Source organism: Cetorhinus maximus, chromosome 10 (genome assembly GCF_964194155.1).
Source record: "Cetorhinus maximus chromosome 10, sCetMax3.hap1.1, whole genome shotgun sequence".
NCBI lineage: Eukaryota > Metazoa > Chordata > Chondrichthyes > Lamniformes > Cetorhinidae > Cetorhinus > Cetorhinus maximus.
The window spans coordinates 11,332,246-11,350,397 of record NC_135888.1 but is presented as its reverse complement, the minus strand read 5'-3'; the positions used below and the strand labels follow the sequence as shown (position 1 = coordinate 11,350,397).

Below are 18,152 nucleotides of genomic sequence, written 5' to 3'. Positions count from 1 at the left end.
CCACATCTATGCTCTTAAGTTGTGCATCCCTTCTGCAAAGTTTTGGAAAAGACAGAGCAGCATCAGGAGAGGTAAACATGATACAAAAGAGTCACCATAATTGGATTTGCAAAAGTTTATACCTAAAACCTGGATTTTTATTTATTGCCCATGAAATATTGAGGACTAAATGGGGATGCATGTCTAGAGTCAAAATGGATGCATAGCGTATCTTAATTTTCTCACATTAGCATTTTGTTACTTATAGAAGCTTAGGAATTCTGCTTTATAGCTACATTATCAAATCCATTTAAAATGTAGAAAAAAAACAGCTCATGAAAAAAATTAATGACAGCATACAGCAACCTTTGAAGTTAACAAGTCAGTCAACTTTGCTATTTCTGGAACTGCATGATGCATCCTCAGAAAGGGGGCCAGTCAGCTAATTCGCAACCCAGACTTAATTAGATTGGAAGCCCCTACAGCCACAATTGGTGCTGTGGGTGCAATTGTACCCCAAAACTTTGTTTTCCTAAAGAAAGCTCCCTACATGAAAAAGTTCAATGGAATTTGAAATTGCATGTTGCTACCGCTCAACATTAATACATAGAACAATCGATAAGCCTTGGGGGGGCCTGGAACTAAAGTAAAATTGGGAGAAATGGAGAGCACTCAAGTAAGATCAATTCCATGCAAGACCCAACTAACCCTGCACAAAAGCTCTGGGCCACCCCTGCCCTGATCACCGCAGGCCCCCACACTCCCAACTTTACAGTCCTGTCAAAGTTGATGCTGAGCTGGATGGGGGAGGTGAAGTAGTATTGAGGGAGGTGGTTGTGGACAAAGCTGGGGGCAGCAGGGGTGGAAGAAGGGGGTTGCCAAGAGTGGGCTGAAATTAAAAGTTGAATAAAGGAACCCTGAAAACACCTGCAAGAGTTAAAATTAAACTTTTACATAGTTAAAAACTGCTCAAAAACCTTTAAAAAGCACCTACCAGAATACTGGAACATTGCTGGGCCTCAAGGGCCATGCCTTCCTTCAATGATGTCAAAGAGGGGTGCGCAGCTTCCCTGCATCTGTGCTTCACCATTAGGCCTCGTGGTTCCCTTCACTGATTGCTTCGTCCTGCAGCCGGGACAGGAAGTCCCGGCTGTAGTCAACGTAAAAGAAGATAAAAATGCACTTTTAAAATATGGTTAGTGGCGTTGCCTCTGCTTCGCCACTGACCAAAAGATTCAGGGCAATATGCCACACTAAATTAAGTAAGTCTAATTATGGAATTGCAAAGTAATATGCAGAAAAAACATCAGAATCCAATTTTATGGGCCTGATATGGCTCTAAAATTACAATAAGGGTAATGCTACTCTCCATTATTTACGCAGAAATGGTACAGCAACTTTAGGTGAGGCAGAAACATGTGGTTAAACTCAAAAATCCAGAAGTTACTAACCGTCTTGTACCACACAACTGTTTGCTTCACTGAAACAGCAGTTCACTGTCTGCCTCACCATTGAAATGCATTGAATGGCATGAAGCTGCTATAATTTGTGGAGCAGATACAAATTAAACTCACCACAGATATAATTTCAAGTCTAAGTAATTTTAAAATGACAGCACTAATTACAGCCAAATCAACAAGATGCAGGATTTTTTCAGTGCCTTTAATGTAGTAAAGCACCCCAAGGGGCTAACAGTATTGTCAATAAAACAAATTTAACATTGAGACACAGGAGTTATCTGGATCAAAAGCTTGGTCAAAGAGGTAGATTTTAAAGGAGCATCTAAATGAAGAGGAGAGGTAGTGGGATTTAGGGAAGGATATCCAGAGGTTAGGAGCAAAGCAGCAGAAAGCATGCTCACTAATGATAGAGCAACTGGAATCAGGGATATGCAAGATGCCAAAATTAGAGGAGTACAGAGATTATAAAGGTTTCAGGGCTAGAGAAAGTTACAGAGTTAAATAGGGACAAAGCTGTTGATGGATTTGAAAACAAGCACAAGGATTTTAAAACTGAACACTGCTGGACCAGGAGCCAGTGTAGGTCAGCAAGCACAGGGTTGATGGGTGAATGAGACTTGGTACAAGACATGGGCAGAAGAATTTTGAGGGAGCACAAATTTATGCAGGTTGGAAAATGGGAAGCCAACAGAAGAGCATTGTATTGTCAAGTCACAGTAACAGAGACGGATGAGGATTTCAGCAGCAGATGAGCTGATACAGGGTCAGGATCAAGCAATGTTGCAGAAGTACAAGTAGCAACCATGGTGATGGAGCAGATATCCTAAGCTCATTGGTCAAATACAACATCAATGCTGCAAACAGACTGGTTCAGCATCATTTCCTTGGCAACTATCTGAAGGTGGGTTTCAAAAATAATGGTTTCAGTGTTTCCAATATTTAGTTGGAAGCAATTTATGCTCATCCAACACTGGATGTTAGACAAGCAGTGTTGCTAATCAGAGACAGCGGAGGGGTTAGGAGAATTGGTGAAGAGGGAGAATTAAGTAAATGTAAACGTGGAACAAGATGATGATGTCATCAGAAATGGAAGGCGGTTAAGGACAGACAGATCCTTGGAGGACTACAGAGATAATGATGCAGGAGCGGGTAAAGAAGACACTGCATTGAATTACTGATTCAATTTTTATCCATTGAATTATTGCCAATAGGCTGTGTGCCACAATATTAACAATTACATGCGCGGAGCTGCCTTTATATCTTAATTGTTGGAGATCTTTTAAAAAGTATCTTTTTTTTAAAAACGTCTTTTTTATCCTCTCTCAATTTAATCTTTCTTTTCTCTCTTTCTTTCTGTACCTCATTTGACATTGGTTTAATCCATTTTAAATTTGACTTCCTTCTTAGTCCTTACGTTGTTTACTTCAAGCTGATCAGTTAAGCAGATACACAATCAAATCCCAGATGCACTGCTCACATCGTCAGCTCTCACTTTCAGCAACCTGTGTTACAATTATGAGGTTTATATGATTATTTTGTTTTGAGACTGTAACTTCAAATTCAGGGTAAAAGAAGAGGATCATTTACCCTGTTCTGCAGTCCACCTGCCAGTAAGCTTGGGTGGTTTGATTGTTAGAGATCAAAGGAAGCTTAGATTGTTTTACTGCGAAGGTGATGAAAAGTGTTTACACTTGGAGACAACAGCAGCAGTCTGCGAGAAAAAGGCTGCTTGGCTTTGTGGGATACCGCAGCTGTGGGAGGAAGGCGGTCTCTAGTTGAACAGCCGCATCCTGCAGCCATCCAAAGATTTCGGGAGATTCGTCCTAGCTTGGCTGAGGGAAGAAGAAGCATCAGAACAGGCTTTACTGCTGGTGGTGGATTTAAGAAACTCCCTGAAAACTGAGGAAAGCACCTGGAGACAGTCACTTGAAGTTACAACTCGGTGAAATGAGATACAGGAACCCATTGGCTGGGAACAACCATGGACTATTTGTTAAAAAGACTGTAATTCCGTGGAGAGTGCAATGGGTGATAATATAAATGGGAAATAACACTTTCCATGGTTTAAAGTATAAGTTGCCTACAAAAATAAGAGTGTTAAGTAATTTGTTACAGTAAAAGTTTTAAAACATTAAATCTTGTCATGTCATTCCTTCAGTTAATAATTGGAAGTTTGAATCTCTTTAAAAATCATCGGTCACTACAGAGATCGTGAAACTTGGCATGGCAAAAATGTTAAAATCTAAATAGAACATTGAAGGTGGCAGGACAGGTGGAGAGAGCAGTTAGTGAAGCATACAGTATCCTGGGCTTTATTATTAGGGAATAGAGTACAAGACTAGGGAGGTTATGCTCATCTTACATAAGATACTAGTTAGGCCCCAGCTGGAGTATTGTGTACAGTTCTGGCCGCCACACTATAGGAAGAATGTGAATGCATTGGAGGCAGCGCAGAAGAGGTTTACAATAATGGTTCCAGGGATGAGAAACTTCAGCTATGGGGATAGATTGGAGAGGTTGGGACTATTCTCCATAGAGAGATGAAAGCTAAGAGGAGATTTAATAGAGGTGTTCATGAGGGGGCTGGATAGGGTAAATAGAAAGAAAGAAACTGTTCCCGCTCATCAAGGGGTTGAGAGGGCACAGATTTAAAGTGATTTGCAAAAGAAGCAAATGTGATGTGAGAAAAAACTTTTTCACACACCGAGTGGTTTGAGTCTGGAATGCACTGTCTGGAAGTATAGTGGATGCAGGTTCAATCGAGGCATTCAAGAGGGCATTGGATGATTATTTGAATATAAACAATGTGCAATGTGCAAGGGTACAAGAAAAAAGGAGAATGACACAAAGTCATGATGCTTATTTGGAGAACCGGTACAGACATGATGGGCTGAATGGCCTCTTGCGCCAGAACAATTCTGTGATATGCATGTGCAAGTCTAACTCTTGGCACACACCATTAGATTTGCCATTACAGCAAATTATGGCCCAATATTTATTGGATTGTGTGTTTTAGAAAGACCACTTAATTTAATTCATACCAGCATAGATTTCTTACAATGTACACACAGCTCCCATGTTGAAACTGCCATACCAGATGATCAAGAATCAGGACATGAACAAGACTTGATTGAATTGCAAAAAACCTGAATTTTTCCCTATTGAGATATTTCCCATAATCAACTGATATCACAAGCTATTGATAATCAGGAGTTAATCTTTTCTGCCCTGAATCTGACATATCAGTTTACATTTAGCGAACTGGAAAGAAGATGAGACCATAGTTAGATCATTATATGTAGTAATAAATGAATAATCAGTAATGAAGCAGCTCTCTGTCCCTCACTGAATACATCAGATGGAGATGGAAGCTTATTTCAAATGTGTATAAGCATTCAATACATACCAGAAAGGAGAATTTGTGATAGGAATTGCATCTTAAATGGAACACATTTACAATTGTTACTTAAACTCTCTAAAAAGGTTTTCAAGCTACTAAGGTGAAAGCGTTTAGAGAATATTTTTTGTTAAAATTAACATACGAATGAGAAGCAGTAGGCCTCTTGGCCCCTCTAGCCTGCTCTGTCATTCAATAAGGTCATGGCTGATCTGAATGTAACCTCAACTCTACATTCCCAGCTACTCCTGATAACCTTTCACACTTATCAAGAATCTATCTAACTCTGCCTTAAAAACATTCAGAGACTCTGCTTCCATTGCCTTTTGAGGAAGAGAGTTCCAAAGGCTCTCAAACCTCAAAAAAGATTTTCCTCATCTGTCTTAAAAGGGGAGACCCCTTATTTATTTTTTTAAAAGTGACCCCTAGTTCTAGATTTTCTCACAACAGGAAACATCCCTTTCACATCCACTCTGTCAAGACCTCTTAAAAGGTCTTATATGCCTCAATCAAGTCACCTTCTACTCTTTTAAACTCAGGTGGATAAAGCCTAGCCTGTCCAACCTTTCCTCAGAAGACAATCTACCCAATCCAAGTGTTAGTCTTGCAAACCTTCTTTGAACTGCTTCCAACGCATCATCATCCTTCTTTAAATAAAGGAGATAATACTGTACACAGTACTCCAAATGTGGTCTCACCAATGCCTTCTATAACTGAAGCATAACCTCTCTATTTTTGTATTCAATTCCCCTTGCAATAAATGATAACATCCTATTAGCTTTCCTAATTATTTTCCATACCTGCATACTAATCTTTTGCGATTCTCGCATGAGGACACCCAGGTCCCTCTGTAACTCAGAGCTCTGCAATCTCTCACCATTTAGATAATCTGTTGCTTTTTCATTCTTCCTGCCAAAGTGGACTATATCACATTTTCCCACATTATAGTCCATTTGCCAGATCTTTGTCCAATCACTTAACCTATCTATATCCCTTTGTAGCTTCCTTATGTCTCCTTCACAACTTACTTTCCTACCCATCTTCATATAGTCAGTAAATTTAGCAACCAGATTTTCAGTCCCTTCATCCAAGTCATTTATATAAATTGTAAAAAGTTGAGGCCTCAGCACTAATCCCTGTGGCACACCACTTGTTACATCTTGCCAACCAGAAAAAGACCCATTTATGTCTACTCTGTTTCCTGTTAGCTAGGCAATGTTATCCCCTACACCATGAGCTTTTATTTTCCACAAATGATTCAATTACTTATTGCCTAGAATTACTCGATCACCCTTTGTTCTACTGATTTTCATACAAGGATAGAACACTCAGTGAATGGAAATTGCTTCCTTTCAGCCACTTTCCAATTGTTTTTTCTGAAGCACTAATCACAAAATTATAGTACAAATTATGTTTATCTAGTAATTATCGAAAATTAAAATAGGAAAATAGGCAACATATTGAGTGCAGCCACAGAATTGACATCAGAGACATACCTGGATATTTGTTGACTTGACCTGAGCAGCTAACTTCACCATCATGAAAAGACACTCCATGCCAGTAGATATCACAAAGGAGGCGCCGCCCTGTTGGAAACTGGAACATAATTAAAAAAACAACCAAACACAGTTGACTTTAAAGAATGTATATAAAAAGGTAACTTAATAGGTATAAAGTACTGCATTTTACTCAAGACTGGGGAAGTGAAAAAGGAAAGAACTTTCTTTATAGAGTCTTCTATGTGCTAAGATATCCCAAATTTCTCTACAGGTAATGGTTTACTTTTTGAAATACAGTTGTTATGCAGGCAAGTTTGGCAACCAACTTAGGACGTGCAGCTCCCCATGCTCAGACACTACTGAGCCATCATCATTAGGCTGTTGCAATAGAGAGCGCAGCATGGATTTATCACCCACCTATCCCCAGACAGGTGCTGATCATTGCAGTCACTTTATCTCTACTGAGCCGCAACGTTCCAGTGCATAACCACAATGTCAGGACCATCATATGCATGCATGACTCAAGCACCAGGGCGGCTCCCACGTACAGCAGTGTGCTATGCTGTATGTTTGACACTCCTGCTTTAGATCAACTCTTATTTTTAAACTTGCAATGGATGGATGCTCTCCCAAAGGATACTTCCTCTGGGCTGCTGAGCTAAATTTAGTTAGCCCCAGTTCCAAAATGTGACATCAAAGGGTCATCAACTTTTCAAAAGCAGTTAAAAAGCCTTGCATGCCATCTATAGTTCCATTTCCGACAAATGCATTGTTTTACACATCAATAAACAACTATATGGAACTGGTGATTCATAATATGTTTCAGATGTCTCTGAAAAAGATGACATACTCTTAACACCACTAAAGATAAAACAGCCCTGTTACCACCTTATTTCAACAGTGACAATGAGCAAACATCTAAATATAGCTTAATTGGCATTACTGTACTTGGTGATTTTGAAATTAAAAATACAAATTATATTACAGCCCTTAACTGCTTAGCAAGGGGGCAAATTACATCATATTGACCAGATGTGGTTCCAGACTCCAAATACTGTTATAAAAGCAATAATATGCAAGTACATGATTGCAAAATATTTTGCAGTTTTTAACCCACATAACTGCTATACATACACCTTACACAAATTTTCATGGAGATTATAAAGATTTAAGAAGCAGTCAGAGTCATTATGGCACTGAAGCAGGTCATTCTGCCCATTGTATCCATGCCAGCTCTCTGTAGAGCAATCCAGTCAATACTGTTACAGCCAAGATGGGAGGGGTAAGTGAATTATCAAGTCCCACTACTCCGCAGGCCGTACTTTTAATTTAAATGTTTAACTTTGTCACCAAAATGGCCAACCATCTATTTCTCCTATTGGTGCCTAGAATAAAAGTCTTCAACCATGCTTCTTTCAAAAAACTCAATGGATTAATTTCTTTTAAAACAAAACTTCTTTTAACAAGTTGCAAGTACAGATTAACACACAATTGTAATCATGAAGTCTAACTATCTATCTCTTTCTAAAGAACTCCCCCAGCACGCGCACGCACGCACACACACAAACAAAGGACAAATAGAGTCTCTCTGCAGAGATGGGCGTTATAATATAAAACAAAAACAGAATTACCTGGAAAAACTCAGCAGGTCTGGCAGCATCGGTGGAGAAGAAAACAGTTGACGTTTCGAGTCCTCATGACCCTTCGGCTTTTAGCTTTTAGCTTTTTGTTTTTATCTCTGTGTTATAATATAAAGTCTGCAGGGTCTCGGCGCTGTTGACCCGGAGTTCCCTTGTGTGAATGTCTGGAAGTTCTCACCAACTGGTCTTAGCTTTGCAGGTCCAAATGCAGACTAGTTACTCAGATGAGGGTTCTCTGGCTACAGGTCAATAGCCACACACAATTTTAGGCAAGGTACAGAAAGGAAGGCAGTTAAGGTAGCCTTCCTTCCTCAGCTTGTTCCCCAACAAGGCTGCCTTCAAAAACAAGCAGGTTCACAACTTAAGTTGTTTACCTTTCACCCATGTGATTTCTAGCAAGTTACCAACCTTCCTTTTCAGTTTTTTCCCCCCCTCAATTAAAGTGACTGCAGTTCAAAACAAACAACCAGATCGTCAAGTACCATTAAGGTCAGGTGATTTCTTGGAAGAGGCCTGCTTGCTGACAGTTCCAAGGTGAATTTACAACCTTCCTTTTAAAGAATCCCAGGTTAACCAGTACTTGCAACTTGTTAATAGAAGTTATGTTTTAAAATAAATTAATCACTGAGTTTTTTGAAAGAAGCATGGTTGAAGGCATTTTTTATTCTGGGCACCAGTAGGGGAAATAGACAGCTGGCCATTTCGGTGAGAAAATTAAACGTTTAAATTAAAGCCATGTCCTTCCATTTTGTAAAAGAAAAATTCAGCCATGAGAGATGAAATTCTAACAATGCCATTCACCCACTCTATCCCTGAGCCCTGCAAGTTTATTTCCCTTCTATCCGATTTCCTTTTGAAATCATTCATCATCTCCACTTCAACCAACCTCATAGACAGCAAGTTCTAGGTAATTTCCATTCACTGCCTAACAAAGTTGTTCCTCACTTCCCCTCCATGTATCTGCCCATAACCTTATATCTGTATGTCCTAAAGTCTTTATACCAACTAATGGGTATAGCTTTTCTTTGTCTACCTTATTTAAACCAACTAATGGGTATAGCTTTTCTTTGTCTACCTTATTTAAACCAATAAACATTGTACACATCTATCAGGTCGCCCTTCAATCTTCTTTGCTCCCAGGAGAACAACCAAAGCTTCTTCAACCCAACCTTGTACCTAAAATCCCTCCTCCCTGAAACCATTCTGGCAAACTGGTCTGCACCCTCTCAAGGATGCCTCACATCCTTCCTAAAGAGTAGTGAGCAGAACTGGATGCAATACACTAATTATGGCCTATCCAGAGCTTTAAAAAGGTCCATCATAACTTCACTGCTTTTGCATTGAATACCATTATTCATGAAGCCCTGGATCCCATTGCTAAAGATCTATGCTCATGATCCCCCAGATCCTCTGTTCCTGCATGCTCTTTTAATTGTGCCATCAAATCTATATTGATAGGCAGAGGCAATATAGAGTTGATGGCACAGTTAAAAGATCATGCAGGAACAGAGGGACTGGGGGATCTTTGAAGGTGGCCAATATGCATCATTTCACACTTCTCTGTATTAAATTCCATTTGTCAAATGTATGGCCATTCTGCCAGCCTATGTCCTGTTACAGTTGATTACATCCTCACTATCTGCCACACCTCCAAGGTGGGATCACTGGCAAATTTTGAAATTTTAGTGTTCAAGTCATAATATATCTATTTATCAAAAAAAGCAGTGGCCCCAGCACTTCGGGACCATATTGTCTGCCATCCTCTAATTTGAAAAACAACCATTTACCATGACTCATTGTTTCCATCCTTATGCCACTTTTTAAAAATCCAAGCTGATATTAACCGTCAATTTTGTTATCCAGCATTTGTCAAGTGCTTTCTTAAGCTCCATAATAGACAACATCAATTTGTATTGCCTCCATCAACCTTTACTGCTGCTTCACCAAAAAATTTAATTCGATTAGTGAAGCACCATCTGCCTTTTGCAAATCTGTGCTGGCTGACCTTAATTAACTCGAACCTAAGTGCTGTTAATTTTTCTCTGCTTATTGTTTTGAAAACCTTACCCACTGCTGATGTTAAACTGACTGGTATGCAATTACTAGGGATGTTCTCATACCTTTTCTTGAGCAAGGGTGGGACATTTGCCACTCATCTATTTTCTGGCACCTCCCTTTTATCGAAGGAAGATTGAAAGATTATGACAAGCCCTTCTTCTATCTCCACCCCCTACTTTCTTTAGAAATCTGGGATGCAAGCCACCTGGACCGGGTGACTTATTCACTAAGCATAGCCAGCCTTTCCAGTATATCCTGCCTATTATATTCACCCCATTCATTACTTCCATTATCTCCACTTGTATTGAAATTGTTAGCATCCTCTCCCTTAGCAAACTCTAGCCTTGTCCTGTGGGTTTAAGTATATAGCTTTCTTTGTCCCTAATAGGACCCACTCCTACGGTCTGTTTACTATTTTGATGATTTGAGTTCTCATTTTTGTTAACTCCCATTCTATTCTCATATTCTCTCTTTGCTAGTCTTACATTCCTTTTTCACATACCCTCTTAACTTATTGTATGTGGCCTGGCTCTTGCTTGAAGTATACACCTGACATCCATCATGCTCTTTTTTTGTTTCATATTTCCTTCTTCAAAAGGGACCCTGGCTTTGGTTCCCCTACCTTTCACCCTTACCAGAATGTACCTAGCCTGTATCTGAAACACTCCTTTAAGATCACCCATAGATTTTTTTTTTGGGGGGGGGGGGGGGGTGGGGTGGATGAAGATTCACTCAAGCACTGAAGGCACAGGCAAGATACAGTCACATGTAAAATATATTATAAAAACAAAGTCACCACTACATCTGTATCACAAAGTAAGAGTTTTTTGAAATAGAGATGAGTCAACATCTGCAAAAGTTACAATCTGGTTATAACAATAGTGCTAACAACTGTGTTTTTGCTTATTTTTTGAAAGTTCCAGCATCAGAGAGTAGCAGAAATTAGGGCAAGCTGAAGCATTCTACAACAAATACAACAACTGTCCTCTATTTCAAAAAAAAACCTTACATTAATTTATAGCCTCAGAACTTCCCTAAGTATTTCAGAATCAAATTCTTTTTAAGTTGTTTTGTAGGCTGATGTGACAGAAATTTTTCACATAGCAAGTTACTGTGTTTTTGTGATGCTGATGGAGGGATAAATGTTGGCTAAGACATCAGGGGAGCTCCCTGTTCTTCAAATACTACCTCCTCCTCCTTTATCAGGTACTATGCCCTAAAAGGGCATTGGCAGCCGTGGACTTCCAATGGATTGATCCATGATTATGCTTGGCAAAGTGCTGCAGTGGTTTGCCAGGGAAAGGTGGCTGTCTAAGACCTTTCTGCCATAGTGCACTGAGGGGCTGTGAATTGTAGACCCCTCAGGCTGTACGACTCAGAACGATTGTATGTAGTGGATACTAAACATATCATAATCGTATTGAAGTGCCTCAGAGTGCAACATGCTGTATGTAGATAGTGCAATGGGATTGGAGTTGTCTGTAATGACCATATTGAAATGTCTGTAATATTCATTGATTGTATTGAAGCACTTCGTGATCCATGTGTAAAAGTTGAATATGATTGCACTTTTTGTGATGGCCATTTCAAAATGTTTTGTAATGTTCTTGCTGATGTTCTATGAATAAAGTACATTTTTCAAAAAAAGTATGGCTGACCAGGGAACTTTCCTGGTCTTTCTGCCTGCTATCAGGGCGCACTAGAAGGATTTACAGGATTATAATCAACCTGTTTGGCCACATTATGCATACACCTTTCATGGCCATCAAGTCCTGAAGTGGAACTTGAATTCAGAGCTTCTGGCCCAAAGGTAGGGACATTACCACTGCCACAAGACCTCCTCTTAAATGCCAACAGGGAATCCATTTGACCTATCTGGAGAGACAGGTGAGTGATTGTGTTTAACATCTCATTCCAAAGGCAGCACTTCCACACTGACGAGGTAGCCTTAGCCTATCCAATCCTGGGTAGCTCTAGTGAGGGAGTATGCAGTGTCCAGCGCTCTGCTATGGCCTTCCTCGACCAGAGCACAAGGAAGAGAGCTTATAAGCACATAAGAAATAGGAGAAGTAGGCCATTCAGCCTCCCAAGCTTGCTCCATCATTCAATAAGATCGTGGCTGATCGGATTGTGACCTTAACTCCACTTTTCTTCTTATTCCCCATAACCCTCGACTCCTTTGTCAATCAAAAATCTGTCTAACTCCATCTTCAATACATTCAATGATCCAACCTCCACTGCTCTCTGCAGAAGAGAATTCCAAACACTAATAACCCTCAGAAGAAATTCCTCCGCATCTGTCTGAAATCAGGGACCCCTTATTTTGAAACCGTGCCCCCCTAGTTTTAGATTCCCCCACGAGGGGACACATCTCACATTTACCCTGTCAAGCCATCTCAGAATCTTATACGTTACAATAAAGTTATCTCTTATTCTTCTGAACTCCAGTGAATATAGGCCCAACCTGCTCACTCTTTCCTCATAAGACAAGCCCCTCATCCCAGGAATCAGCCTGGTGAAACTTCTCTGAATTGTAAGCATAGGTGAATAAAGCTGTACACAGTACTCTAGGTGTGGTCTCACCAATGCCCTGTACAGTTAAAGCAAGATTCCTTTCCTTTATACTCCATCTCTCTTGCACTAAAGGCCAACATTATATTTGCCTTCCTAATTACTTGCTATGCCTGCATGCTGGCTTTTTGCGATTCATGTACAAGGATATCCACATCGCTCTGTGCCACAACGTTCTGCAGTATCTCTATTTAAATAACATTCCACTTTTTTATTCTTCCTGCCAAAGTTGTCAACCTCACACTATAGTCCCGCCAAATATTTTTGCCCCCTCAATTAATCAATCTACAATCTTTTCTCAGACACTGGTCAAAGTCATCGAGCTGAAAGATTAACTCCGTTTCTCTCTCCGCAGACCTGCTGAGTCCTCCCAGCATTTTCCACTTATATTTCAGATTTCCAGCCTCTGCAGTATTTTGCTTTCGAACAGGGGATAAAGTCCTTGGTCCACATAAATAACAACATTGTGGTCTAAATTTATAAGCTTTGAAGAAAGTTTCAGGGCTGTGGACAAAGAGCAGGGGAATGGGACTAATTGGGTAGTTATTTCAAAGAGACAGTATGGGCAAAACGGGTCTGCACTGCGTGATTCTATGGAATCAAATGTTGTGCTTGAATTTATTGCATGAGCACAGCCTCGGGAGGGAGGATGGAGAATGGTAAATTTGAAACAAAAACAGAATTACCTGGAAAAACTCAGCAGGTCTGGCAGCATCGGTGGAGAAGAAAAGAGCTGACGTTTCGAGTCCACATGACCCTTCGACAGAACTGAGTATAGTTTGGAGAGGGGTGAAATATAAGCTGGTTTAAGGTGGGGGGCGGGGGGAGAGAGAAGTTGAGGGTGGGGTGGTTGTGGGGACAAGCAAGCAGTGATAGGAGCAGATAATCAAAAGATGTCACAGACAAAAGGATCAAAGAGGTGTTGAAGGTGGTGATATTATCTAAGAAAAGTGCTAATTAAGAATGGATGACAGGACACTCAAGGTACAGCTCTAGTGGGGGGTGGGGTGGAAAGACTGACAAGGTATTAGTTGTAGATTTAAAAATAATGGAAATAGGTGGGAAAAGAAAAATCTATATAAATTATTGAAAAAAACAAAAGGGAGGGGGAAGAAACGGGGTGGGGATGGGGGGGGGGGAGGGAGTTTAAGATCTAAAGTTGTTGAATTCAATATTCAGCCCGGAAGGCTGTAAAGTGCCTAGTCGGAAGATGAGGTGCTGTTCCTCCAGTTTGCGTTGGGCTTCACTGGAACAATGCAGCAAGCCAAGGACAGACATGTGGGCAAGAGAGCAGGGTGGAGTGTTAAAATGGCAAGCGACAGGGAGGTTTGGGTCTTTCTTGCGGACAGACCGCAGGTGTTCTGCAAAGCGGTCGCCCAGTTTGTGTTTGGTCTCTCCAATGTAGAGGAGACTGCACTGGGAGCAACGAATGCAGTAGACTAAGTTAGGGGAAATGCAAATGAAATGCTGCTTCACTTGAAAGGAGTGTTTGGGCCCTTGGACAGTGAGGAGAGAGGAAGCGAAGGGGCAGGTGTTGCATCTTCTGCGTGGGCATGGGGAGGTGCCATAGGTGGGGGTTGAGGAGTAGGGGGTGATGGAGGAGTGGACCAGGGTGTCCCGGAGGGAACGATCCCTACGGAATGCCGTCAGGGGGTGTGAAGGGAAGATGTGTTTGGTGGTGGCATCATGCTGGAGTTGGCGGAAATGGCGGAGGATGATCCTTTGAATGCGGAGGCTGGTGGGGTGATAAGTGAGGACAAGGGGGACCCTATCATGTTTCTGGGAGGGAGGAGAAGGCGTGAGGGCGGATGCACGGGAGATGGGCCGGACACGGTTGAGGGCCCTGTCAACCACCGTGGGTGGAAAACCTCGGTTAAGGAAGGAGGAGGACATGTCAGAGGAACTGTTTTTGAAGGTAGCGTCATCAGAACAGATACGACGGAGGCGAAGGAACTGAGAGAATGGGATGGAGTCCTTACAGGAAGCGGGGTGTGAGGAGCTGTAGTCGAGGTAGCTGTGGGAGTCGGTAGGCTTGTAATGGATATTGGTGAATGGTAAATTTGCTTCGCTGTTGATGAGAGCCCAGTGCCACCCCCTTTAAAAGAGCTCAGTGTAGATTTAAAGTACCAGCCTCGGTGATGCCCTCAAACCTTTTGACCGTCAAAACACTGCATTTGGTTTGTGGAGAAAACCCACAGGAAAATAGAAAAAAAAACCCAAACACCCACAAGAGCGGAAAGAGCGATCACTGGACACGCACCCTGGTTGACCGCTCTCACCTCTTTCCACTTGAGCTGCTGGATGCAGATCCTCAGCGCTTCCGTCGAAGTCTTGGCTTTGGAGCTGTCCACGGTAACGATGCGCTTGCCTTTCTTCTTCTGCCGGCCCTGCCTGCCTTCCTCCGGCCTCCGAGACCGCCGCGGCCTCGACACCTCCTCGCTCAGCGACGCTAAGGCTCTGCGGGCCGCCAGCGACAGGCCCGAGGGCGGGGGCGGCGGTGGGGGCAGCGGCAGCAGCAGCGGCGGCGGTGGTGGCGGGACTATTGACGCCGGCTTCTCCTTGGCTCCAGAGGCGGGCCTCTCCTCCTCCTCCTCCTTCATCTTCAGGGCCCGGGCCGGGTGCGGGTGCACGGGGCTGACCTCGGCCTCGCTGACCCCCGCGGCCGCCTGCTGACTCATAGCTCGAGCTGGCTCTCCGTCCCTTTAAACGGCCAACAGCCCGCCTCGCGCCCCCTCGCCCCTGCGCGCACGCTGCGCCGCTCCCATTGTTGACGCGCGCCGGTTGACAGCGCAACGGCCCCCGCAACGGAAGCCGAGAGCGGCTCACGCCCGTCGGCGGTTAGAAAGCAGCAGCAGCAACGCGCGCGAGCGGGAGGGCGGGGCGCCGACGTGAAGGCATTTTCCTTCGAAGATCCAGGTCTCTGAGAATGCACGCGGGGCACTTATTCGCAACCGGTGGGCACCGCGGAGCAAAATAACTTATGTAGCGTCTTTCACGACATCCCATAGCCAATGAAGGCTATTCTTTGAGGTGTAGTCACTGTGGCAAGTTAGGAAGCCTTGTTACTAGTTTACGCACAACAAGCCCCCGCAAGTGGCAGTGTGAGTGTTAAAATCGCTTGGTGGTACAGAACTTGGGTATTGCTGTGAAAAGAGGCATGTCATAGCTTTTGGTCGTGCACGCATCAGAACTGACACAAGAATACCAATTTTCAAAGGAAGCAATGACGAGGTAAGGGCGCTGATTGGTTGGCAAGTGAACTCTGGTCAAGGCATTGCCATGGAGAATGTACCAGGGAATAGTTATCTCCAAGCTTTTTGTTTGAACTCAAAAAAAAACGATGCAATGCCTGGACATGTTCCTTTTGCCTGCAGAGGACTGGTCCCTGCATGTGAATGTATGTAGCTTCTAGCAAGCATAAGTGAGGCACATTGCAAGTCTGACTGATACTCTTACATTGGTTGTTAGTGGAATTCTTAGCACACCCGGGATTGTTCAGCAAGTGCCGTCCAATTTGGAATCACGTCTAATGTTAGACATTAAACAGCATATCCCTTCGGCTGTTCACAATAGGCAGAGTACTGACCGTACATCAACCAGCCCTTGCTTGCAAAATTCAGAACATAGGCCAGGATTATCCGGAAATTCCCGACCAGAGTCAACAGGCTGGCCTGTCAAATTTTCTGTCCTGGCTGTGGCGATTCCCACCATGGGTGGGACCAGAAAATCCTGGCCATAATGTCTCATGTCAGATGTGATTCCATGATTGGTATTGACCAGGACTGGTGAGCCTAATGGACTATATTATTATTTAAGTTTGCAAATTTATTTTTCTACTTAGGTTCTATGTTAGTTGGGCCCCTCATAAAAAAGGAGGCACTTTTGTTAGGTTTTTCATTTGATGATGCACCAAATCACTTTCTCCATATAGTTTAATTATGAAAAAAACAATGTATGTACGGTGCAGAAATAAATTATTTGGTCCATCTGTTGCTTCCTGGTTTATACTTCATGTGAGACTCCTTCCAACCCTCTTCATCTAACTTTATTAGCATTACCTTCTATTCCATAATTAACAGTCACTTGGACAAGTGTGGATGAATTAAGGAAAGCCAGCATGAATTTGTTAAAGGCAACTCAGGTTTAACTTGATTTGAGTTTTTTGGTTAGACAACAGAGAGAGTTGATGAGAATAATATGATTGATGTGGTGTCCGTGGACTTCATAATAGGTTTCCAGCAGAGATAAAACGCATGAGATAAAATGTACTGTAGCTGCATGGATAGGAAGTTGGTTGAGTGATACGAAATAGTAGTAGTGGATGTTTTTTTGGACTGGAGGAAGGTAACAGTAAGGTTCTAGGGTCAGTACTAGATTACTGCATCTCTTTATGTATATTAATGACCTGGACTTGGATATATAGAACACAATTTCAAAATTTGCATTTGACACAAAATTAGAAATATTGTGAACTTAGAGGAGGATAGTGATAGACTTCAAGAAGACATAGACAGGCTAGTAGAATGAGTGGACATGTGGCAGTTGAAGTTTGATGTAGAGAAGTGTGAAATGATACATTTTGAAAGGAAGAACAAGGAAAGGCAATATAAAATAAGGTAATCTAAAGGCAATTCCAAAGGGGCAATCACTAAGAGCACCATTACTAAACCATACCTGACACTATTTTAATAGTTGATGTGGCAAGCACATTTGAGAAGGAATGTCCAAATTTTGGCCATTCAGAATCAGAGGGAAGGTGAGAATTTTTATTTATGCAGGGCGTTTTTATGATCTGGAATGCCTGACTGAAAGGATGGTAAAAGTCACTTCAATTGTAACTTTCAGAAGGTTGTGTACTTGAAAGGGAAGAAAAAGAGCAGGGGAGTAGAATGAATTGAATAGCTCCTTCAAAGAGCCAGCACAGACACGATGAGCCACTTGGCCTCCTTCTATGCCTATGATTCACAAGTGTCGGTCATCTATTTAGGTTATTGTACTAAATCATTCATTTTAGCTTAAAAATATACCTATTTCACTCCTAATGTCACTCTGAAAAATAACTGCTGATTAATAATTGGTACCACTTTTATCTTTTTGCTATATTTGCTTTCTCTTTAATTCATTGACATTTAGGGTGGGTTCACATTCCACAGGTTCAATAACAGTGCAAAGCTGAAATTTCCTCTCAACTACATGAATGTAAATCAGGTACAAAGGCCCATCTGATGAAGCAATAAAGTAGAGGGAGGCTCTGTCCTCTGTGAAGTTTTACTCTGCATCATTCATGTGGTGTGAAGTCAAACCCTGACAATGGATTCAAACTCTATTTAAATTATGACTGCAGCATTGTGCGAAGCAAAACACTCACACCAACATTTCAATTGTAGCGTGAAAGCACCCTGGTCTCAGTGAATTTTAAACTGTAGACCTATCAAGTCTCAAAATTAGACTTGCTCATTTTGGTTTAACAGTATATGACAGCTCCATACTTTTTACATGGATTTGCATCCATCTCATTATTTCTTACCAGAAACCTAATCAGTAACAT

The 18,152-nt window shown here is 41.9% G+C and overlaps 1 protein-coding gene across 2 annotated transcripts in view; it reads right to left on the bottom strand.

Moving 5' to 3' along the window:
* ttll11 (tubulin tyrosine ligase-like family, member 11) overlaps positions 1-15,454 on the bottom strand; it is a 235,523-nt gene extending 220,069 nt beyond the window's left edge. For both annotated transcript variants that reach the window (XM_078549956.1, XM_078549957.1), the window contains exons 1-2: positions 14,884-15,454; positions 6,333-6,432 (exon numbers count right to left, since the gene is read on the bottom strand). In XM_078549956.1, the coding sequence (XP_078406082.1) occupies positions 6,333-6,432; positions 14,884-15,282 (499 nt within the window). In that variant the 5' untranslated portion in view covers positions 15,283-15,454. The remainder of the gene's footprint in view (positions 1-6,332; positions 6,433-14,883) is intronic.
* Between the last annotated feature and the right edge of the window lie 2,698 nt (positions 15,455-18,152).